The sequence below is a fragment of the Diorhabda carinulata genome, chromosome 2 (assembly GCF_026250575.1).
Source record: "Diorhabda carinulata isolate Delta chromosome 2, icDioCari1.1, whole genome shotgun sequence".
NCBI lineage: Eukaryota > Metazoa > Arthropoda > Insecta > Coleoptera > Chrysomelidae > Diorhabda > Diorhabda carinulata.
The window spans coordinates 31565264-31590762 of NC_079461.1; the positions used below are offsets into that span (position 1 = coordinate 31565264).

The 25499-nt window shown below is 33.5% G+C and overlaps 1 protein-coding gene across 2 annotated transcripts in view; it reads right to left on the reverse strand.

Moving 5' to 3' along the window:
* Window positions 1–25499, reverse strand: part of LOC130890651 (neprilysin-2) — a 63943-nt gene that overhangs the window by 16867 nt on the left and 21577 nt on the right. For both annotated transcript variants that reach the window (XM_057794852.1, XM_057794851.1), the window contains exons 2-8: window positions 14556–14692; window positions 8886–9199; window positions 8098–8346; window positions 6081–6257; window positions 5807–6024; window positions 4103–4261; window positions 1089–1329 (exon numbers count right to left, since the gene is read on the reverse strand). In XM_057794852.1, coding sequence (XP_057650835.1) covers window positions 1089–1329; window positions 4103–4261; window positions 5807–6024; window positions 6081–6257; window positions 8098–8346; window positions 8886–9199; window positions 14556–14692 — 1495 coding nt within the window. The remainder of the gene's footprint in view (window positions 1–1088; window positions 1330–4102; window positions 4262–5806; window positions 6025–6080; window positions 6258–8097; window positions 8347–8885; window positions 9200–14555; window positions 14693–25499) is intronic.

Consider the following 25499-nt stretch of genomic DNA (forward strand, 5'->3'; position numbering starts at 1 on the left):
AGAAACTATTTCAGCATGATGTTAATTTATTTATGAATACAAGAAAACCAGCAACCAAGTCGAAAACCTATAAATATCGACGTTGTAAAAAATTCCCGCCAGTGACGTCATGGCAGGACACTCTGAAGCCCATTTTAAGTGGACGAATTTCATATCGATCTACCGATCCTTGTACTCACAATAACAGTAGACTCAGGAGTTCCTCAGGGTTCGTTACTAGGCCCGATTTTGTGGAACATTCTCCACGATGATGTCCTTAGACTGGAACTGACAAGATACTCTACAGCCTTTGTATTCGCCGATGATTTAGTACTAATATGCTTGTAATAAACGTCAACGAGAATTTGAAGCGGATCGATACATGGATAGAGGAGAATTAGATCAAACTAGCTCCCCACAAAAATGAGGCAACACTAAATATTGAGTATATAGGACACAAGGCAAAAAGAAGATGTCAATACTAATAAGAATTCTCTCGAAAGTGGGTGGACTAAGAGCTGCAAGGAGCGGTCATTTGCAGCGTCCTCCGCAACATGATTTTGTATGGGCCACCAGTGTAGAAAAAGTCTGTCGTCACTGAAAGAATCAAAACAATATTAAGTCGATATATACTTTTGCTGGTAGCGTCAGCCTTCAAAACAACCTCGGAAGTGACACTGCAGATGATAGTAGACACACCACCAATAAATTTAATGATTACCGATAGAAGCTACACACGTGAGAACACCGAGAGTGAAAAAACATTAAAAAAGAACCAGAAGCAGCACTGGACTTGATTTTCTTCAAACTTGGGCACATTGTAAGGGAAACTTTTATAAAACTACGATAAATCTACGGAGACAGTTGTTTTGATAATAAATCACGTCCTTCGACAGTTCAAGATATTCTCAGAAGAGAATCTATTGGAACAAACTTCTGAGAAGAGGGTTAACATCTTCAAGAACCAACTAAAATAACATATTCGAATCGCTATGAGGATTGGTGGAAGAGTCCCCAGTGCTTTGTCACTTATTTAAAAGAAACTAAAGTATAAATTAATCGATTTATTTCTGCCAATTATCATAAATTAAAGCTATTGAGATACTCACGCCATCATAAAATTCTTTCAATTTTTCGTCGTCTAGTAGTTCGTCCGGGTAAGCGATATGTGTTGTCATAGATTTCGCTTTCTCCAACGCATTGGTTCGTGTTTCTTCGTCCATCCAATCGACTACCTTCAATATATGTTCAAATTCCGTTCTAATATCTTTAACCATTTCTAATGCATTTTGTCTAGCTTCTTCGTTGAAATATTTTCTAACGTAAAGTGCACCTGACGCAATTGACAAACTGCAAAAATATAGCCTTGTTTAGCTTGATACCAGCAACGAATTATATGAAGATAAGAATTTTCCTTTTTAACTGCAGCTGAGTGAAAATCTACAGGTATCTGCCAGAGTTTGTGAGTAAATTAGAACAAATTGATAACACACCCACTATTAATTTAGTGGTAATTTCATATTTAAATGTTTACGTGTGTGTGGGGTGTTTTATTTTTAATGTTAATAACTTTAAATAGAAGATACCTAAGTTTACAATACCAAAACTGGAATGGACAAGAGCTTTGCCCATCAATGAAGCTCAATACTTAGAAATCACACTAGGCTTTCATGGAAAGAGAATGTGAAAAAATGAATCAAGGCTTTCCACACATATACGAAGATTTTTGGATAATCTGGGAACTATAACCAAATTGGTTGTATACAGTACTGGGAATCACCGAAGCCATGAGAAGTACTGTACATGACATATTGGACAACATGAAGAATAAAGGAATATTCCTACAAGAGAAAAATGGAATGAGAAACCATCATAAGATACAACACTCAATCCATAAGACCTTTGAATTAATTACTGTACAAGACTCCAGAAATGGTGGGTGAGAACAGACTACTACGATGGTCCCAGAAATATCTCTCCCAACAAAGAAAACGCAAAAATTTAAAAAAAAATATATCCACTTATCAACTCCATATACTTTTCTCAGCGATGTTCAATAAGTTCGATACCCTTTTTATAATAAGGATCGTCAAGCTCCTCATTAACCGCCGATATCACCTGTTCAATATTGCAAAATCTTTGACCAACAAGCCATTTTTTTGAAATCTGGGAACAGAAAATAATCCGAGGACGATAAATCTAGGAAATCAGGTGCAAGAGATAGCAATTCAATCCATTAATTTTGGACATTGCAATAACTGATGTGTGAGCTGGTGCATTGTCCTGATGAAATAACACTTTCATCTTAGTCAAATGCGGAGTTTTTGCTTGATTTCTTCGCTCGAATGATACAATAAATTTGTATAGTACCTGCCGTTACTAGTTTTTTTCTTTTTCAGGATAGTCAATTGGAATTATTCCACGCACATTCCAAAAAACCAACCCCATGACCTTTCCTACAGATGGAACAATCTTTGTCTTCATTGGAGACGGTTCTCCCTTTTCAGTTCATTGTTTTTTGTTTCGGGTGTGAAGTGATGGAACCACTTCAACATTTTTGGAGTCGTCACCTGATTTGGTCGACCACTGCGATGCTGGTCTTTGCAGGTGACTGCCAAACAAATAGTAAACAACGTGAAGTCTCCAAATTTGAAACATATGCTGTATAGATTGTGTACTTTCTAATACAGTAGTATTTTTCAAGCAGCTTTCGCCATCTCTAGATCAGGCCAGGAACATCTGAGACCATCCTTGTATTGCAAAGTATAATGAAAAAGATGAAAGAACGTCACCAAATGCTGGAATACGACAATAGATTGTTTCGCAGGAATAGCAGAATTAGAGCAGAGAAAGAAAAAATTTCATCCTGGGTGTAAAATGATTAAAAATAAGCTATGATTGATCTATAAAAGGAAAAAATTGGATGATCGTAAAATAGATGACGAAGTTTATATACAATTTTAAGACGTCAATTCGTTGTTCTTGAGTAACTTGTTTAATATTAACAATAACTGTATGTAAGTATGCCAAAATAACCACATAGTCCTTGTAAAAATCTCACCTCATTATTAATTTATTGTTTTCAGTGAGAACGTAGAACCCATAAAAGCAGTAGGATCCAAGTTTTTGACAATATCTTGAAAAAATCCCAAAATGCGTTCATAAAATACACATTTTAAGAAAATACACAATTTAATCTAATGTGGTATCAATTGTTAAAATGATTGGAACAAGTTTAATATTTCCACACTATAATTATTTAATTTTCACATTATCCATGTCAAAATATCATACTCATACTCGCTCATCGCCGTCCATGAATTTTTATACTCTATGAACGTCGTTGAATACACCAGGGAAGGGGAAACTACGACCTGCGGGCCAACTCCGGCCCACAAAGCGTTGAAATCCAGCCCGCGACCAGCAAACAAAAATTAGTATTAGTAGTACAATTTTCTTTTTATCAGTAAGTCCGACTGTCACTGCATTTGAGGCAACTATTTTTGAACACCAGCAAATTAGAATTTTATAAGTCCAATACCCAAATATAGTTTCCCACGCCCAGAAAATAATGGCTATGTTTGGTACAAGCTGTTTGTGCGAACAAACGTTTTCAATAATGAAAAAATTGTCTTCGTAATAGGCTTTCGGACGGATGACCACCTTTTTTCATTGTTAAAAATTTCAGCATCAAAAATTTTTCGGCTTATGATGAAGTCATGCAGAAACAAAAACAGTTCCCACAAAGATCAGACCCACAATTAGTATATCAGAAAATGTAATGCCTCAACTTGGCCCGCCATATATTTCGTTAGCAGAAATTGGCACGCGAAGAAAAAAGTTTCCCCATCCTTGGAATACACCATAACCTAGAATTTATTATTTTTAATGCGTCTTATTGTCTCAGATAAAATATAAAAAATATTATTAGAACCGATGCCTAAACAATGAAATATAACTCTGTTATTATATTTGTATATAATTTGTTTTCGTTTTGTCTATAATAACGAATCAGTCGACCGTAACTCTCTACTACAATATTAAAAGTGAATTCAATACGTAACTCGGTGACGTAACTATTAACAATTTCCTATAGGATCGTTAAAAAAAATTATGTACTTACCTTCCAGCTGCAATATCAATACACTCCTTCCACCTAGGTTCTCTTTCCGTTTTACCCGTAATAACTGAAGTATATTCTAACTGCCGTTTCCTCAGTCTATCTGTTAAATACGATACCGAATTAGAAGCAGCTCTCCACATGACATAATTTGCTTGTACGCTGAAAGGAAATATTGGAATCAATATAAGAATTTGTAAGTTTATGAACAACGACATTTCCTCAATGAGTGCACCACCAAATTCAATGTCTTCTCTTGTAGATAAACTGTAATGTCATCATTTAAATTATTCTCCAAATCGCAAGATTTGATTAAGCGTAATGTGAAAAATCCAACGATTCGTTTTGCCCGACGCCAGTCGCGATTTTCGTACACTGCACATCGGATTATTAGATCTGATTGGTCAATTCCTTGTTCGTTTCCCTGCCGCATTTTATAGCGGCATTCGAAGTCTATACTAATCCATGTGCTCATGAAATCAGTGCACTTGTAGTGCCAAGATGCGATAATAAGTATCGAAATCGGAATTAACATATTGATTGAGTTGAATTTTCTCTATTTTATTTAGAGGAAAAAATGAAAATTGAATCGGAAATGTATTGATTACAAATGTAACTAAATGCTAAAGTCGTACTTTTAAAGCACAAACTTATGGAAAAATGGGTTAACTACCTTCACATTTGAGAAACATATGATTCAAGAGATCCAACCAGTTCATGAATCAGTTATTGATGATTTTCAATTCAAATCTTGTTTATCAAGTATAAAAAACATTAGACCTGCTTTTATAAAGACAATTTATTGGTGACGAAGGGTAAGTTATTGACTTTCAATTTTTAAATCCTTTGATTTTCCAACCTAGATTGAGGATTTAATAACGTAAAAAAATATTTTTAAGTGTGGTCGTGTGTAATCATTTTACGAGTACTTTACGTACCACGAGCTATAATTGCCAATAACTTAGATAGCTACCAGTTGAAATTAATTTTTTATTCAGTTTAGTTTAGAGCTCTAGAGGCTCTTTTAGCATATTGATTTAACTTTTTCATTGCGGCTACGCAATTCTGGAATGGCTCTTACGAGATCTGATCTTATGTTTTTCTTCATGTAATTCACAAGATTTCAATCGGTGAGGAATCTGGACTACTAGATGTCCATCTCAAAACTAGAATATTGTTTTCTATCTTTAGTGGTGACAAGTATTACCATCTTGTTGGATATACGTTCAATATTGTTTGACCGCACGAACAACTCCGCTAACTGATCCCAAAATCGTTACAAAAGCCAAAAACTTAATTTTTATTATACGGTAATTCTTAAATACTTTTTCATTACTTCTGGTTTCGCCACTCCAAATAATGGAGTTCCATAAATTCAGGGACCATAATTTGTGTCTTTAGCCCTAGATCCCGTTGTTTATTATAAGTTAATTATATTTCGAATCAATTCCTGTGAGGGATCTCTTATTTATAAAGAAACAGCTTTACCACATGTCATTTTTAATGCAACGAATCAAAATTTCCTAACAACGTTAAATTCTATCATTTGTTCAACGAAGTCTACCTTTAATTGATTAAGCCGTTAAGCGGACTATACAATTTGAGTTGTCTCTTACATCTGATTTGTTAAACCATTTTATGGAGAACATCACATCCAAACTTTTTAAAATAGCCTCCTCGGGTTTTTGATGTTAACCGATTACTTACCGTTTGGGTGTTTTGCTGATCAACGTTTCGAATGCTTTCAAATACGATGGAACATTCACAACAACAATTTCACTGGAATCTACTTTAGTATCAGGACTTAAAAGGTTATTTATATATTCTACCCAAGGTATGCTATTAAATTTTTTTTGAAGCTGTTGAATTGTCATTGGATTGTACAGAGCTGTCATATTACGACGTTTTTCGCTTGGCAAAGAAATCTAAAACAATTCATAAATGATTTTTCTATGTAATTAATAATCATTATTTCTCTCACCTTCGCTAATTGTATTTCAAAATCTAAAGACGCTTTTAATTCTTTAGCGGCCCTTTCTCTTTCGGCACCAAAAAGTACCGCCAAGTCGACCATATAATCGTAGTATGCTTTAACAATTTTTTCGTCTAATCCTTTGATTAGAAATTCCCGTCTTAATCCGAGAGAAGCTTGGTCTAACTAAAAATGTACAAGAAATTGTGGTTACTTGTCCTTTGTACTGTGATAAAGTACTTAAGTAGATTTTTATTCTGGTGATATGATAGCCTCATATCTAAAATGAAACAGTAGCATTTGCAATGAATTTTATGTACTTAGAGCAAACGTCGTAGCTGGATACACCCCCTTATACATCTAGACATCAACAGCAATCGTTGTCTTCTTGCGGCACCTCGTACAAGCAGCTTTAACTCAGTAGAATAAAGAGTGAATATGTGGAAGGTGGTGCAAATTGAACTGTTTCTTCCTCTTTATATTCCACAATTTTTCGATGTACTTACACAGTTTTCCATTATGTAGGTTTTACCAGGACAAAACCAGTGATACGTTTTTCAACTGCAAACGCTGGAGGAATTATACAGGTAAGAGAGAAGCGACTATACCTACTCTTAATCCAATTAGCCTTTATAACAACAATGGAATGAAATTACGAATTGTATAAGGCCATACTACATACAAGGGGGGGAAAGAAAAGAGGTTTTGTATTGGGTGAAAATCCCAAACTGCCGACAATCATCACTAGAAGGTGGTGTATATGAAACCTTCTCCCTTCTCATTAAAAAGAAACACTTGTTTTTCCATATCACGACACTATCCATGCCGGCTTCTTATCCATCTTCTGCTAGGAACACTAGTCGTGAAAGGAATAACAGAAAAGACTCGAATGGGGCGATACAGTAGTAACGCAATGTATTTATTATCAGTTTGACGAGTAGTAACCCAACACGGACCCGTGAAGCCAGTTTCCTGGAAGGGAGTATCTTGACGCTAGTTTATGTGTCTTGATTAACCAGTAGTTCTTCCTATGACCTTAATTGCAGTAAATATGACGGACAATTTACCAATAGAATAAACCAAAATCTCGATAGGCTACAATGGTTATTGAAAATCCTAAAAAAGTGTATACAGTTTGAGGTAATATTGCTTTTCTCGAGATCTTCAACGTACGTTGACTATGCGTCATATATTTTCATTTTAAAATACTCTCAAATATATAATCCAGCACCGGCTACCTTAAAAGGGTTTCTTGGTCCAATCCCAATGATGTCTAGTTCCGTCATGCATGAAGCAAATACTTCTCACATTGTAGAAAGTATGCCAGAAGACAGATGGGCAAAATGGGCTAAAACTCAGAGACCGAACACACGCAGACCTGTAGGCAGACCACCAAAGAGGTGGTACGAGAGCTGGAGTTCAGCTTCTCGGGAAGATCCAGGAAGAGGACCAAACGTACAGAATCGAACAGGTCCTGGTCGTATTGAAAGAGGAAGAAGGAGGCATTGTAATACGAATTTTTCGCAATTATAGTAGTAGTATTTTTTTATTGCTCAAATACTTTAAATTTTTAGTATTTAAAAGATCTAGAACGAAAACCATGTCACAGAAATTGTTCTGCGATAGTAATGAGATTAAGGGTTTAAACAGTTATGCGTGAATTGAATAAATTAAATTCGCCTCATAGTAATTATTGTGGATAAGGTTTTTTATCAAAATAGAAACAAAAAATACATCCAAGTACATGTTTTGAGTTTGAAAAGGTTTTTTTATTATCGCGAGATTGCGGTTTCACCTACAAACAAACAAACAGTGATTAAATTAAAAAAAAAATACATTATAAGTAATATTGTACGGTTTTGCTATAACAAACAGTATTTCAAAAACCTAATATTTCGAAACATTCACTGTTTTCTTAATTTCTTGGTGTATAGGATATTTATGAATATCGTAATATACAATGTGGCGTATAATTTCATCAATTTTGTGACATTCATGATTTTCTCTCTCGAGAGAGTAAACTTACATCAATAATTCGTCTGGTAGAATTTTTAACGTCTCCAACTACAGAGAAATCAATAAAATAATCTACTCCATAACCGATTCTGCGGAACCTGTACACCGATTCTTTCCAATCAAAATTATTTTCATTCCATGAAATACCTTCTAAGACGGGCCAGCCTCCCAATTCTTTCAAAACTTGATTTATCCTCGTCATTCCTTCTTGTTCAATCAATGTTTTATTCATACACGCTTGATATAATCGTTTAGTTAGCTGTAAAAATATAAAACAAATAATTTGAAAAGTGGTATACGATTTTCACTGCGAATGGTATTGGTATATCAATCAACTTGAAGCTCATTTCACAGATTCTGTTGGAAGTTTGGGAATGAGTGAAATTTTTGAGGAAATACTTGGAATTGCTAGAGTTGCATTATAAACATGGAACTGTAACTGATCGTACCGTGCGTTTCCTTAGCAGAAACTTAGGTTAGGTTAAACTCACACTGGCCGAAAAGACGACAAATGAAGGCTTCATCAAGAGATGAATAATGAGCGATGAAACATAATTATATTCAGTAGTGTATCCTCAATAATTGACGAGGAAACTGGTTAGAACAGCCGTTGTGCACTGTACCACATACATCTTTCATTTCTTGCCAAAAATTGGTTCATCTTCGTTTGGAAATTTGAATGTGCCCATTGCATAGTCATCATTTGTTAGGGTATTTTTTAAACTTCCTTGATATTAAAAAAATTGGACAATTAAGGAGATAAGACAATAAGTGATATATTAGAACAACTTCCCATACCTTGAACGGCTTAGGTTCGTCCTCTGAAATAGGTTCTTCAATCATAGTTCTTAGTTGCTCTTGAAGTTCGTCTCCTATTATAGTGAAGGAAGTAACTGATGACTTATCATCAGGAATAATAGTTTTTTTTATAAAATTTCCGCAAGTAAATTGGTAGAAATCATCACACGGATCGACGCTCTCGTCCATATATTCCAAAACTCTAGACGCAGTATGGATACAACCCGGAGTTAAGCATACTTTTTCCTCTACTTGATCCGGTGAGGTGATGGTGATAATTTTACCTTGTAAAGGTTCTGCTGTATATGGTCTATCTGGAAATCATTCAAAGTTAAAAATTAATATTTATTAATACAAAGGGTCTCAAAAGAACGTTTACATTCAGTTAACTAAATGCGTGAACGCGTCGAATCTGAAGTTTCATTAATTTAGTTCAGGCAGCCTCAAATGGTCGTTATGAACACTTATGTAAGTATTTTATATTAATAGGATTACCAAAATAATTTCGCTAAATGCTCTATATCCAGAAAACCTCCCATAGTGGAGGACAACACGTCTATCCACACAGTTCAGAGTTAAGAACTTCTTGTTTTTAATAAGAGCTCGCTCTCACTCAAATGGGTAAAGAAATAAGCAAAATTTTCGTTACTGGGATGCGACAAATCAAAATCACATGCTCGAATGCCACTGTATTTGCCAAAAGGTGATGTATGGGAGGACTCTGATTATAAAAAAATTGTCACAAAATTTCGAGGTATCAGAACTACAAAACTATAACCTCACACACGTCCAATATGTTTTTCATAACAATACGTGAAGTTTTTCCTGTCAAATATTAATTGGCCTTCGCGCAGCCCTGATTTAACTCCTATAAATTTATATCAAACGAATCCTTAACGTATTAAACTCCGAAATACTCCACTTTCATAATTAATAAACGACTTTCAAAATATGAATTTTCTTTTGAAACACCCAGTATCCAGTACCCAAATATCAAACAATAACCAAGGGAATTATTTCAAACAAATTATATACAAATTTAAGTTTTTGGTGGAATGATCTACAAAAAATGCAAAGCGTATTATCGTAGTCACCTCGTCGCTAAAAAAGTAATCGGTTAATTTAAATTCAGTTAAGACATATACTGTGATTGAAATGCTTCATGCTTTGAATATTGAACACTTGTTGTCGGGTCATTAGCCACGACTGATTGAAAAAGTCACTGACCAACTTTCTAATAAGATATTTGTAAATTATTCAGAGCTGTTTTTCTCAAGGAAGTTATTGAATTCAATTTTATTAAATTGCAATGTAATAACTATTTTAAATACATAGGAATACGTCTTTTTATAGATCATCTGTAACTATGATAAAATTGATCTTTATAATAATAATAGAAAGTTATATATATAATCTTTTACTCTCCATATAATACTAGTTCATTCCATAAAACCATGTATCAAAAGCTTTTAAACCGCACGCTTTTAAAGTTGTTTAATTTCTATTCATAGGCAATGTTATCGTCGACCACAAAGTTTTTTCTATCGTCGGAAACGAAAAACAGTTAATCGTAACAATATCTGAAGAATAAGGAGGATGAGGTGACAAGTTATCTTTTGATCGCGAAAAAAATCGATATTTGTTGTAGCAGAGTGTGAAAGACCATTAGTAGCTTTCAACGGACGTAGCTCATAACATACCAATAGCTCAAGCGATCGGGAACATGTTGAATTTTCTCTGTCAATCCTCTTTTTATTTCTATCAATTATTAGTTTTTGACTATTTTTTTTACTAATTTGAGTCCGGAAATGGCACTTTACAGTATCCTTGCAATTTACAGGACTCTTGAATTCTCCCAATCTCGTTTGAAATAATTAAAAAATCAATTAACATCAATAACTAAACTTTTATTCTAATTTTTGATGTTAACAGTAATGGTGCAATTACTGTTACCAGAAACATTTATTGTAGAAATTTCTGGATGTACTTCTTTATTTTCAATAATGCTGGAAGATGTGTGGTTTTGGTTTAACACTTGTACAAAAGTTTCACCCCCTTGTATCATTCTTGCCATTTTATTTTTGTTTTCGACGGATTCTTCCACATATTTTTCAACCACTAATGAACTCTTCCATCCACCATATCGTTTTAATAAAACTTTGATATCAGCCCCAGCGTTGGCCAACAGCGTTGGCAAAGTCCTACTGAAGCAATGTCCGGTGTACTTTTCTGGATGCTCAAGATTGAGGAATTTAGCAATTTTTTTAGGTGCCCCGCCAACAGTGTGTATTCCAGGTCGTTGATCTACGCATTTTTCTTGTCTGCAGCCTACCAAAAGTGCTTTTAGTGGAAAATGTTTTCGCAAATTTTTATATTTTCTGAACTCAACCAAATATTGCACCGCATTGCTGTTGATCACAGTAAAAACCCGTTGAATATGCGTTTTTTTGTGATTAATACGAACCACTAACTGAGAACCAGTATCCTCTACATCGTTTACTTATAAATTATAAATGTCTTCCCTTCGACAACCTTTGGCATTGCCAATTAATGTCATAACTTTCACCAATAAATAGTCTTTCTCTGGGGCGTCCCTCATAAATGTTTCAACTTCTTCCTTTCTTCCTTCGACTGGTTCGGATGGTAGTCTACACTTTATTTTCTTTAACAAAGCTGTTAACGGGAAATGTTGATATTCTTATTAACCATAATAAGCATTGATTTGACCATCGAGTATTTGGACTATAATAAAGAGCTCTTTCATTGGCACTTGAATTCGAATTTTTTTCGTGATAAAGTAGCTGACTAATTTCATTTTTAGTTTGTGAGACTATTATAAACAGTGTATTTCAGAAATTCTCTCAAACAACTAATGCACTCGATCTTTAGTTCGTTTTGTAGTACACCTGGGAAACATTCAAATATGATCTAATTTCATTACTAGATTTTATCGCTCAGAAATGGCGTAGTGGGTTGACAACACTGACAATATTCCCGCCATGTTTTTAAAGTCATCTGTCAAAATTTTACATAAATATGACACAAACAATAGTACAACTATTCATAAGACTCACTCTATTGGCTAACGAACCTAATTTTTTTCCTTTGTCTACCACATGAAACCTGCTATTTTGACCGCTATTCAATCCCTCATGTGAAGGATCCACGGTTACAATGTATTGTACAAATTCGACAGATGCGAAATGTCACATTAATAAGTTTGTGATCAATTGTACAAACGCTGCTTTCATCTTACGAAAAGCGATTATTAAAAACTGAAACCATGAGCTATGTAAATTGACTATCTCCTGAACTTTCCACATCGTTAATGTTTCCAATTGTTGCAAGTAGTCGTTGAAAATTTCGACATTTTCCGTGCTGGTGCTGTCACATTGAAAGTCAGTACACCAATTTTCACCATTGAATTCGATGGTTCACAGTTGCCATAGTAATTACGAAGTTTATCCTTGGTTTGAATAAAGTTTTTACACAAAACTTATGGTTATAAACATATGAAATTAGCTTGTTTCCATTTTTTCTTTAAATTTCGAGAGATCAGTAGCTATTCAACATATTGAACACAATACTAAATGATGCATTTTGGGCAGGATCAGAATGACAGATACCAGTTGGCAAGATTACGTACTCGTACACTGGGATTATTCTCTGCTTTTGGAAATTTTCTCTTTTCTATCCGACGTGTTTCATTCCAAAATATTTCATAAAAAACATTGTATGACTCTCGAATCTAGTTTTTCTAAATTCAAAACGCGAATTTAGTATGTAGATTTGAGTTTACAAAATTAGAAATGAAACCAAGCCATACGGAAAGGAAAATTGGAGAATGGACAACTATAAAAGTTTCTTGAGAAAGAACAAGTATCAAAATAAATGAAAAAAAAAACAACAAAATAATTTTAGTATGTATAGAAACAAAGCATGTCACGCTCAATGGCGACAAGATTTTGAAACGTTCTACACTTGAACTGAATATCGTACGTATGAATGTTGTAACGTTGAAATGTGACAAATTTTTTAAAAAAAATTAGTGACCTACTTGTCTGTTAGTATGTGAATGTTTAAAATTCAATAATTCACAAATAATAATTCAAACATTTATATACAATAATAATATGTTTCATACCCATTAAAAGGAAAATCGGATTGGAAATTGTCATGTCATGATTTGTGAACAAAAGGTCGGGAAGGCTTAGGATGTAGATGAAGGTAAAGCAAGGAGACATTCTTAATTAATTTCTATTCGTTTCGGTATATATTAGTCATGGATATGATAAATTATAATGATAAAAACGATAAAAGGGAAAATCGTAAACTGGAGATAATTATTCTCTATAGAAACTCACAATCGGTTAAAATTGACGAATTATTATGTGCAGCAGACGTTATAATTATAGTAGCAAGTACATTTGGAAAGAATGAAAGAAAAAGTAAGACACATGGATAAAGAAAATAGAAGACCTAACCTTGGACGTAGAAAATTGATAACAGTTTCTTTCTTAATATATGGAAGTTAAACCTGCACAAAGTAAAATAGCAGTAGAGAAGAAACAATTAAAGAAAGTAGCAGGAAAAACGAGGATAAGAAATGTGGTAATCACTACAGAAAAGTTTAAGCAGAAACTAATATGAAACACACATCTTCAAACTAGTACGAAGAGTAGAATACCACAAAGCTTGATAAGAAAAGTGGCAGAAGCAAAAAGACATAACAATAAAAAAGATCCAGGAAAGCGTAGGTGCTACAAGTAGCCCAAGAAGGAGAAGAGGAAGGAAAACAACACAACAAATGGATGAAACAACACAAGACTGGAAAGAGTGGAAAATATTGATAGAAGGAGAATGAAAACTAAAAACCAAATACTCTGACGGTCGAAAGAGTATCAAGAATTCTAGAAAAAAAAAAGACAAAAGAACACAAGTGGATGTTAAGTATGATAGTTGAATTAAGTATGTAGTAATTTACTTGCCCCCAGCAAGTGAAACAAAAAGAGGAAGCAGTAGTTATATGCGATTATGAATTTAAAGAATAATTTTCCCCAGTTTTTAAAAATTTTAACCGCTCTCATATTTCCTAATATAATATAATATAATAATATCATTATATTCGATAAAAAATCAGTTATCACTGTCAAGTTTTTTTCAAACCAAATATGATTGTCGCCAAAACTGAAGCGTCCAATGAAGAAGTGTATGGAAGGCGAAAAACTGCTGCTCAGTAAATTACTGTTTAGAAATAAAGATTCGAATCATAAGAACCCACGCGTCCTTCTATATGGTATAGAAGCATATTGCGAGCGAAGACTAGAAGCCCTCGAGATGTGGGCCTACCGCAGGATGTTGAGAATATCCTGGCATCAATGTGATGTGATTAAAATAGATGTTCTGAGGAGAATGTAGAAAGACGTGGAGATCCTTCATGAAGTTCAAAGAAGAAAATTCCAATCATATCATGAGTGGTCCAAAATTGTAGGAAAAGGATATATTAGAAGGAGAATATTTAGGACCACGTCTTTTAAAGTCGAAATTGGTGCGAGAAGTAAAAGAAACAATCACATTTACTTAGTCATTTTGGGCATAGAGAAATGGTAATTATTATTGATTGAGAGTGAGAAATGAAGAAGTTCCATCATATTCCACTAAATATCTTACTTGTAATTTCTCGATTTCGACTAACTAATACCGTGGCAAGTGCTATGACTAATGAAATTCCAACAAGAAAGGCAATGCTCGTTGATAAGGTTAGACACCTTTCCATACTTGTCCGTCTTTTCCACCATGTTGGATTTCTGAAACAAAAGAAAGGCGTAGAAAAAAATATGTCAATCACTTTAAACATGCAATTAACTGAATGATGTTTTCGATCAACCAAACAATATTGTATGCAAATAGAAAAGTAACGTAAAAATGTATTCATTCAGTGTATTCACTCCGTAAAATAATTAATTTGTCATTACAATGATTTGAATTTAGTTTAATTCAATTAATATAGTTTTCTAATTTATATTTATTAATTAGATTGTTACATTATGTCACTCAAGTTGTAATATTTTACCACAAATATGTGTTCTGTTTTCAAAAAATTATTTTCTACTTTCTCCGTTCATCTATTGGATTTAAACTGTTGAATTTTCATAATTTCCTCTTCAGAATTAGTTTTATATCATTTTTTGATCCTACTGTACAATTTTATATCTGTGGGTTGATAGGTGCTAAAATGAATCCGACGATATGTAATATATAATTTAAAAAAAAAGTATTTTTTAATGTAGTCGTAGATAAAATATTATATGGTACTCGTGCGTGAAGTACTTTTGCGCACGAGCTGAAAACTCGTGCAAAAATTATCACTTCACCCACTTGTATCATAAATAACGTAAAGTACGCACTTTAAACACACTTTCGAATGCGTGAAACTCTACTCATTAGTGCGTAAAGAAAATGATTATTAAGGTGTTCGTAGTGGATAAAGTACGAGGATCACATGCAGGGGGATCCCGAGTTCAAGTGCGTAAAGAAAATTACTATTAAACTTCTGTATTTTGATAAAATTTTAGCTAATAGAAAAAATATTGTATGTAATTCGTGTGTAAACTTTTCTAAATTTTTCGACTTATGTTATTGACAATATTCACATTCGAACAGTCGAAAAAAGGCTACTTTATACACTTGTTACATAAATAACTATTATGCAGTGACAAGTCACAACAAGCTTCAATCAAACATTTAACTTGCTGCTTCGATCCGTTTTATTATAGTAGAGTGCGAAAAGATCACCCAGTCAAGTTGTTTTGAGAAATGTCTCAAATTTTTGACTAAAAAAGAATCAGACCAAGACAAATCAAAATCAGAATGGAGTCTGTTCAAGATGACTTTTCAACAATCGAAAATTAATTTAAGTTGTTTCGCTGGGGACGAGAATCATTAGTGGAAGAAATTGTTCTAATTGACCTAAAAAAATGAGAAATTGCAGCACTGATCGTCACAAATATTCTAAGAATACCACATGAGCATATAAATATAACAAAAATTATTGCAAAGTGGGTGCCTCTAATTTTCAGAGCTGTGTAAAAGGAGCGTGAAGTCAAACGTTGTAAATAATTTTAGAGCTTTGCCACGAGGACCAAGAAAATATAATTTAATAAATTGTAAAGGTCGTTTAACATGATACAAGACACAATATTCCTTCATCAAAAACATGCGCAGATGTAGTTAAGCTAATTGTTTCATGCAAGATTTCGCACTATATCGGTTTGGTGTCATTTTTGTGTATAAGTTGCAATTTTAGAGAGAAATAAGTTTATAATTTGCTGGTATTTTTCTTAAGAGTTTTTTATATGTTTCTTCATCTATTTTTAACTAATTTTTCTATGTTTTCTAATCTAATTCTCCAGCTATACTGACCATCAAACTCAAAAAATAAAGGTAGCAGCAGATATAATTATCGCCAATGATGCACTGACAATTTTTTCTTGTTTATTTCACCTAATTTTGTTATTTTCATTATCAACCTGCCCACAAAATATTAAATAAAGTTTGAGGTTAGGAAATTGTTTATTTCACTTATGGAATTTTCAGTAGTGGCAAGCATGATGCAATGGCAAGCGACATGCAATATTCGTCTATGTAATATTTGGATCTTGCAAGGAATTGCGTGCAATTTCTTGCATGTTGTCCGATGAGATTATCGAGCTTCGTAAGCAAAGTATTTCTGCATAAATCGATCAAATTATTTGGAATTATGTTTTATTGTAGGTCTTAGATTTATAGATCTAAAGAAAGGTTAAGCGACGTTGTCAAATTGAAAATAAATTGAAATAGTTGATTCAAATTGATTATTTACAATATTTCACAGCGAAAATACGGATCGAAATAATATAAACAAAAATACAATACATGATAATGGCTTTACCAAAAAAAGTTATTTTAATAAAAACTCTAGTTGCATTGAAGGGGTATAAACGAAAACTAATAGAATCTGTTGGATTCAAATGACAATATAACGTTGATAATACTTACTCCGAAGGTACATGTTCCACTTCAACGTATTCAACTTCTTTAAACTGTTTAGACATGGTAAAAATGCAACTCTAAAAATGTGTAACTAAAAACTGATGTTATTTCTAGACAACACTGAACGTATTGACGAAATCTGTACCGATAACGTCGCTGGTTGCAAGATACAAGGAGTTATCTTCATGGTTTGCAAGTTTTTTTAATAATATACCTTCGTACTGTTTAATAGTAGTATTCCTTGAACTGTACATATTTACTACGGCTCCCATTTATCTTTATCGAAAACTTTATTTACATAAGTTTCTTGTCGAAAAAAAAATATAATTACCCAATTGATTTATTACAAACATTGAAAATATTTTACTTGTATACATTTATTAACATCCAATACGGAATATCCTTAGTATTTTTCAAAAGTTCCTCGCTTTATCACTGTGTAAATACCACTGACATCCTAGCTGCGATATATTAAATGAATTTTCTAATCATCTCTTATCAATATTTGGGTTGGGGTTTTTAGTGGTTCTCAAGATGAATTTATTTAAATAAAGTGTGAGCACTCAATCAATTATATATGTGCCTTCCTCATCCATGATGTTTTACCACTTTTCTAGTAAAACCATAATTCTGATCCTGAGATTTCTAAGCGAAAAACTGAACCCAGGTTTCGGCTACACGGAGTAGCCCAGACCCAGTAAACAGACATACCAACTTGTGAAAATCAGATACAATCACTAAAATATTTCTTAAACAACACCATGTGTAACTTTTTTGAACATTTGTGAAAATATTCATGGGAAAATAGAAAAGTCGTGACGCGGTGTAGCAACCACGATGACGATGAATTAAAAGTCTCATATCATTTTTTTTTGAGGTAATAGATTGTTTGATTGTATAAATTAACGATAGGTTTCAAGATCTAAAGGAATTTCTTAACTTATAGAACAATTCACTAAGTGTTTTCCTAACAATCTGCTAGTTTATCCAGAGCATTTTGATTTTGATCGCCTTAAGTAAGAATTAAATGTATTATAGAAAACAAATCGAGCATTTGGAGGAACTAGAAGAAGACGAATGAAACATAATAATGTCTGAAGCATATAAACTGTTAACTATAACTCTATTATCTACTTCCGCCTCTGTCGAAAGAATTTTCTCGGCTTCGAGGCGGATTAATGGGTGAAGATAGATTGTCAACGCTAGCAATAATGTCAATTGAAAAAAGCACACTATTCTCACTGAAATAAAAGGAAGAGTTTTATAACCATGTCATTGCAAGTTTTGTGAAAAAACTAGAAGAATGGATTTTAATTTTGAATAAATCATATTTTTAACGATTTTAAACGATTTTTGGGCGAAAATTGGACCTCCTGCAGACTCACGCTTTTATATATTATTATTACCTCGCAGTGCATACCTAAAGCAACGCCACTGGCTACACCATAGCACCATTAAGAAAAGAAGCCATAAAAAATGATAATTCGACGATGCAAGGTATAGGCTATATGGCGTATCAATAATTCTCAACCAAAATCTGTTAATTTGTCACTATAAATTGTTTTTTTTTAATTTTGGTAATTCATTACAGTCTTTTTCAGTACGTCTGGTTCAAACTCATCAATTTGGTCAGATATAAGTAGCTCATGATGAAATTGAATTCGATTTTAAAACCACATTCTCAACAGACTGGAATTTTTGTCTATCCATCTTTACGATTATGGACTGACATGAATGTATGAAAACTTTCGATAATCGAACAGTCCGATTGTATTTCTCGCTGTACCTCCTTTTTGCTCTATTCTGTATCATTTCACTGACTCTTCTGAAGAGCTTTGACCAGTGATAGCCTTTCCTTGCAATCTTTCTTTTTTGTCTGGATCTGACAATCAATGGTCCAGCTTCTCGTTGTGATCGAAAAAGATTGGCTTTTGTGTCGGTTCCACAATTCCCATTGGGCAATTTTCGCAAAACCCTCTGGGCAATCAGAGAATAAATACCAGTTGTATTAAGTCTATTCACTAAAATGTGTTGTATGGCGGTGGTATTTTTTGGATCTCGTTTCTTGAATGGTAGGAATTCGTTTTTACAATGCTGATTTTCTCAAACAGTTCTAGGCATATTTGAAAATACATAGAGTGGAGTTTTTTAAAGAATCTTTAGAGACTGTTCCGAATCACATAATGAAAAAAATAATGTGGAAACCTGGGTCACATTCATCACTACTTGCCCAGTGGTCCATGACATCCCTTACAGAAATGAGGTTTGATAAAAATATGTTTTTTTTTTCTATATAAACATGTTTCTGAAACATTAGTTTACGAAATGGCGTCATAAGAAGCTAGACAGTGTTGTCACTTGAACCACAATAAAAATTTATTGTCCACCAAGAAATGAATCAAGCCTATTACGTACAAAGTCATACCGATTTACCGTATTATGTTATTTTTCCCTGATAGTTATAGATGAAATATAGTATTTTATTCGTGAGTAATGACTATTTCTCGTTCATTTAATAATCTACTATTACATTATGAAATAGTCAGAATTTGTATTCTTTCATAAAAAAATTGTTCTAAGAATAAATTACTTGTAGAAACCATTCTGTGTGCGAAATGTTTTTTAATCTTGTCTATAAAAAGATACTCTACTTATCTTAGAAAAGTGACAACTGTCAGTCAAAATAACAAATTACGCTCGTCCTCTGTGAGTTAGTTAATTTTAGTTTTTTATTTTACAAACCAGACGTAAACTTTATGAACCAAATACAATGTTTATTTTGAAACAGGAAAATGATAAAAGCTATTTAAAGTATATGCTTAATTATTTTTAACAATTTATAAAACTAACAATCAACATTTTCATTTTGATGATTTTTAGGTACGTATTACTTTTTATTGTAATAGTAAATATTTTGATGCTTGTATTTATGTTAGATTTTACGAGGTTTGATTAAAAAATAGAAAAGTCATTTTATTACACACAAAGTAAGATACAATTTAATTCAATTAATCTTTTTCGAAATAATCTCTTTGTCTAAAATTCCAACTGGTAGAAGTCTTTCACTGGCGTGGCTTTCTTATTGTCGTTAACAATGTTAAACATTTCTCTTCATTTTTTTTATTTTCAGCAAAAACCATAATACTGGAAATATTTTAGAGCCCAAAATATGGCCGATTTTTCACACGTTTCTCTTTTCATATAAACGTTTTAGTTTTTTCGTATTCCACATTTCACTTGACGGGCTTTTTTAGGCCAAAGTGAATTACTGGTTAACCAAAATCTGAATTTTTCTCTCAAGGTTATAGCGATACACAGAAATAAACTTCTTTGGCATACTTTCCAAATTTAAATTAAATCTAATGTTAATGCATTATTCAAGATCTAAGCTTGCAAAAACCATCGATCACAAGCGACTATAGTAGCAGACAGACCCGCCGGACTAGTTGAAAGTGACGCAAATAATTTCACCAAAAATATCACTATGAAGTTCTGCGAAACCGGATTTAAAAATTGAAAAAAGTGCGCTTCTGTGTGTTGGGTGGAATATACGGAATTGTTTATTTCAAAATGCTGAAACCTGGGCAAACTATTGATGTAGATTTTCATTGTGAGCAATTTGATCGACTTAACCAATCGATAATCGAAAAGTATGGGGTGATTTTCAATAAAAATGTGTTATATTGCAACACAACCATGTAAGACTGCACTGAGCAAGACAAGCCTTGGTAAAAAGTAATAGATAGGTGAGGAAGGTACTGCTTTAATCATACTGATATCGCAAATCCAGGTTTCCAGTTATTCCAATCGGTACAACATTTTCTTAGTAGTAAAAACTTGAAAATTTGGATGATGTCCAAAAAGCCATTAATTTTTATCGGTCTGACATTAAAAATTGGACGACTAAATGATAAAATATTGTTGATATCGGAAGTAATCACATTATTGATTGAAAATAAAAACTTTTTAAGAATTCATTCGTTAGACTTAAGGCATTATTCGTTTTTCCTTCAACGTTTCCATTGTTGCTGGAAGTTCTCTTTCACCAGCTGGTTAAGAATCTCTGTCGTATGCAAATTCAGTTCCCTTCAGCATCCAATTGACCTTCGAAAATAGAGGACAACGGTGATGTTTTAGTTTATAAGGAATGCTGCCATAAACGAATGAATAGACTGATAGTTTTCGAAAAATAAACATGCATCAGAAATAATTGTCTCTGTTTAAATTCTGCACCTTGTATTAGACGAATTATTGTCGTGAGCGTGCGAAAATATTTTGCACAATACTCATTCACAGTTTACAACCAAACATATTTATCTTTATTGCTAATAAATGTTAAACATGCGAATTTAGAAATATATATATTTTGACGGTATGAAAAGCAAATGAACGAGTTTTGTTCCCGCTAATAGACTTTTCGAAAACAAAAAGATAATGACCATAGTGTATGGTTATCAATTTATGAAGAAGCTTAAACAGTTGTCCATTTTTCAACATTTTGGAGAGGGCGATCCAGATGTTGTATTCCTAAATCGAAGAAGTTTCCCGATACTCCGTTGAGAAAATGTGTGACCTCCGCTCGGACTTCAAGGTCGCTCTTGAAGCATTTGCTACCCAAGTGTTCCTTTAGCTTGTGGAAGGGTTGATAATCGCTGGAATGCTGGACTCCTTCAGTCGTCCTCTCCGGCAATTCTGGATTGCTCCTCAGAAATAGGTCAATGTTTCACAATATCTGCGCATCGATTCCAAAACATAATCGTCATAGCTTTTATTGTCTAGTGCGTTTGTATGAATTTATTGGTGGCGTGGAGCTATAATTATCTCACTGACAAGATTATTGTTTTGAATCGAGTGTGTAATGAAACACCCACGTTTCATCTCTTGTGACATGAAGTCCAATAACTTCTCCTTTTTTGCCTACTCCCTTACATTATGCATGAAACTTGGCACGGTCAAGGCGTTGCTCTTGAGTCCTGTCGTTCAGCATCTGGGGGACCCAAAGCCCACTCACCTTGCCATAACTCAACGTTTCTATTAAATATCTAGCCCCAGAAAGGCGTTAGCAAGTTCATAGTCAGTGATCTTTGAACATCTCACAATTGATCTTCTGGACAATGGCATTCGAAACCGGCGGTTTTTCACTCCTTTCTTAATCATGAACTTTCCTTAGCAAAATTCGCCGACCTGCCAAACGGATATACACCTTTCACCGTAAACATCAGTCAATTGTCGATAAATCTCAACGGGCGATAACTTCTTTGCGTGAAGAAACCGAATTACTGCTTGAACCTCGTGGGAACGGCGATCAAAATTCTCACCTCTGACTCTGGCTATCAAGCGAACATTGAGCGACGTAGCGAATTAGGCACGGGCGGGCTCCAGACTTGAGGAACCACTGCACACGGCATTGTTGACGGATTTATCCTAGCACCTTCCCTACCTTACTTTTGGTACAATCCTGGTAGAAAATAAAAGCGTCTACATTTTAATTATTTTTATGCATCATAATACAAGGTCAATCATAAATCCCAGTAAGTTTTACGCCGATTAATTATTAAAAAAGATATATAATTATGAATAATTTACATTGTTTACTGGTTAATAGATTATATAATAATATTTTTCAATAGCAAATATACAGTCTCTCAAATTAGACTCAACCCTGATGTTATCAAAAGGTTTATAATTGGATATGGCTTTATGGTTTTTCAAAATATTCTTCTTATATTCTTATTGAGGTACCAGTGATTTGAACGCATCAACCGCTTCTTCTGGCGTAGGAAAAAGTTTTTGTTTAGTTTCGGGTTTATATCCATAGATCTTATAGACCTCTTTTGAATTTTTCCAGCGGTATCCTTTTGACATCCAAATGTTCATACAATATTGAATGTATGTGAGTGGAACTCATGCCCAAATATGCCTCAATCTCACGATATATCACATGACGATTTTGCAATATCAGCATCTATGTTTTCTGGCACAACAGGGGGTTTTGGATGACCTTCGAAGCGAGTTAATCGGTACACTGAAAACACACTAACGATCACACTTGGTGCAAAAAATAAGGCGACTTCTTTGATATAATCAGCCAGTTTTTTTTATCTAAATGCTTCCACGAGCACGCGCTCTTCGGCAAAACTTTAATTCTTTATGGGGGTTAGTATAAATACGTAAATTAGTAATAATCACACTGAAGAAACTGTTTACACTACCACTACACCGACAGTTACACTTTTTTGACAAGCGTTGCGTTTCGATAACCAAGTGTTCATCTTCAGAAACTGAATTAATTAACGTTCAATCCCTGACAATGATGATCAAAACAAATGTGAATGTGAGTGTTGGCGTGGGGATATGTTTAATATATTAATTTCTACTAATTAACTGAGAAATCCATTATTGAGTAAAGTTTTCAAAAATTGTTGAAGAGAAAATATATACAGTCAGTAAAATGACCTATATGACCTTTTCTAATAAATTTTAAGTAATTTGTAGCTTTTTTAATTACAGTTCTTTTACTTTGTTAGACTATAAGGTGAATAGACTAAAAAATGCTCCAAACGACCCTACCTAACTTCATTTACATTTAATCAACCCTCTATCCCAATGTTTTGATTTTTAAAGGAGGCAATTCGAAAATTGAGTCGACACGAATTTAACCCTTTCGTTCCGAGTCATTTAAATGAAACGCTCTATATCCAAACCAAAATATTAACTGGGTGTTTGGCGTCGTCAAATTAACTTCCCTGCGGCAGACAACAGCTTACAATTCGTGTTAATTTGAAATTAGTGTCCGTAAAAACGGTTGCAAAAGCTTCTTTATTCAATAAATATATACATTGTATAGTTATAATTAGTAAGTGGCTTCAAAAATGTGAAGTGATTCATACCGCTTTACTTATTATTGTCAATAATTTGAATATTGTATCCGCTGATTTAAAAGAAAGATTTTCTGATTTGAGACAAATTGATTTATTAACGTGGATAATGCAGGCAATGTTAGTGGATTTGTCAGATATATCAAACATAAAGTATCAAAGTAGATGGAACTGAAATAAGATTGTACGGGCCCAGAACCAAACACTCTGAAAGTCTAGGCAGCGACCAAGCATTTTTCAAACAGAAATTTATGCAATTGAAAAATGTTTTTGGTTCAATTTAGAGAGAAACTATCGCAAACAGGAAATCATCATTCTGTCCGATAGTCAAGTAGTTATTAGAGCTCTAAGCTCCAATATCATAAAATTCAAACTCGATTGGGAGTTCTATCGGGGCACTATCGCATCAACAAACACCTGAAGACGCTAGACAGATAATTCGGCGTGCAGGTTTTGTTACACAGAGGACGAAACCTATATCAACATTTTCTCGAACTGTGAAACACTAAGGAGCTCCAGAGCACTACACCTGGGAGCGCTTGAAATAGAAGACGAAGATCTCCAGCGACTACAGCCATTCCACATTCTAAATTTTTTAAAAGGAGTGGGATTGACATGTCTGCTGTAAACATTGGGTTTCCCAATTTCCTAAAGTTGGAATAACATCATTCTGATATAGTTCCAAATATTTATAGCCATTAAAATTTTCCTTTATGAAACAGGGATGAATTATGTAGTTTGCAGTAATCCCTCCTCAGACATTAATCTTTTAAGGATATTGCGCGTGCTCTTCTCTCAACCAATGAGGATTTTCCGTTAACCAGTAGTGGCAATATTGCCGATTACTATGACAAGACAAGTTACTATTAAAATTATTTGGAATTTGATTTCTAGTTTATCGCTATAAGTTTTAAAAATTAACTTAGTTTTTACTGTGCTTCGTTTACATTTACCTAGTGATTTATTGCACAAACTTCTGAGTTTTTTTAGTAAACAATTTATTCTTTTAAAGTGGGGTATAGTACAAAAATGGTTGATCTAACCCGTATATATTTAAAATTACATTTTCCAGATTATAAATAGCCATTTTGATGGAATATTTTTGTTTCTAGTTATACCAAACAATACCTGGACTATCCGTAGATTATAAAAACTGTTATGACGAAGTAAATTATGGATTAAATTATGTAACATGACCGACTTATTTTCTAGTCGATTTAAATATCTCTTTTGATAATAACCTTGTGTATTTGAAAATCCAATATGGAAAAGAGAAAAGTAATGTATCTATCGTGTATATGTAAATTTAGAATAAAAGAATTATACGTTTCCATGGATATTGCCTGACGACGCTTCTAGACTTAATAAAACTTTTCCACTCTAGGGAATTTATGCAGAACAAAAATGTGTCATATACTTGAGGGACGTTTCCCAAACATAATATTATTTGGATACATTGCTTTCTATTGCAACGGATAAATCAATCATAAATAATATCATACGAGGTATAAGGAAAAATACAATTTTTGCAAAATTTTCCAGCTAGTTAGCATACTACTATAACCGTTTCAGTTAGATCAAGTTCATAATGTCTGTTTTTAGATCTTCAACAATGCATTAACATTAAGTTTACGCATTGGGTAAACTGCATCCAACCATTTTTCATTTGGCGTCCTTTTTCTTCTTGTACCTTCTTGCCCTTCTT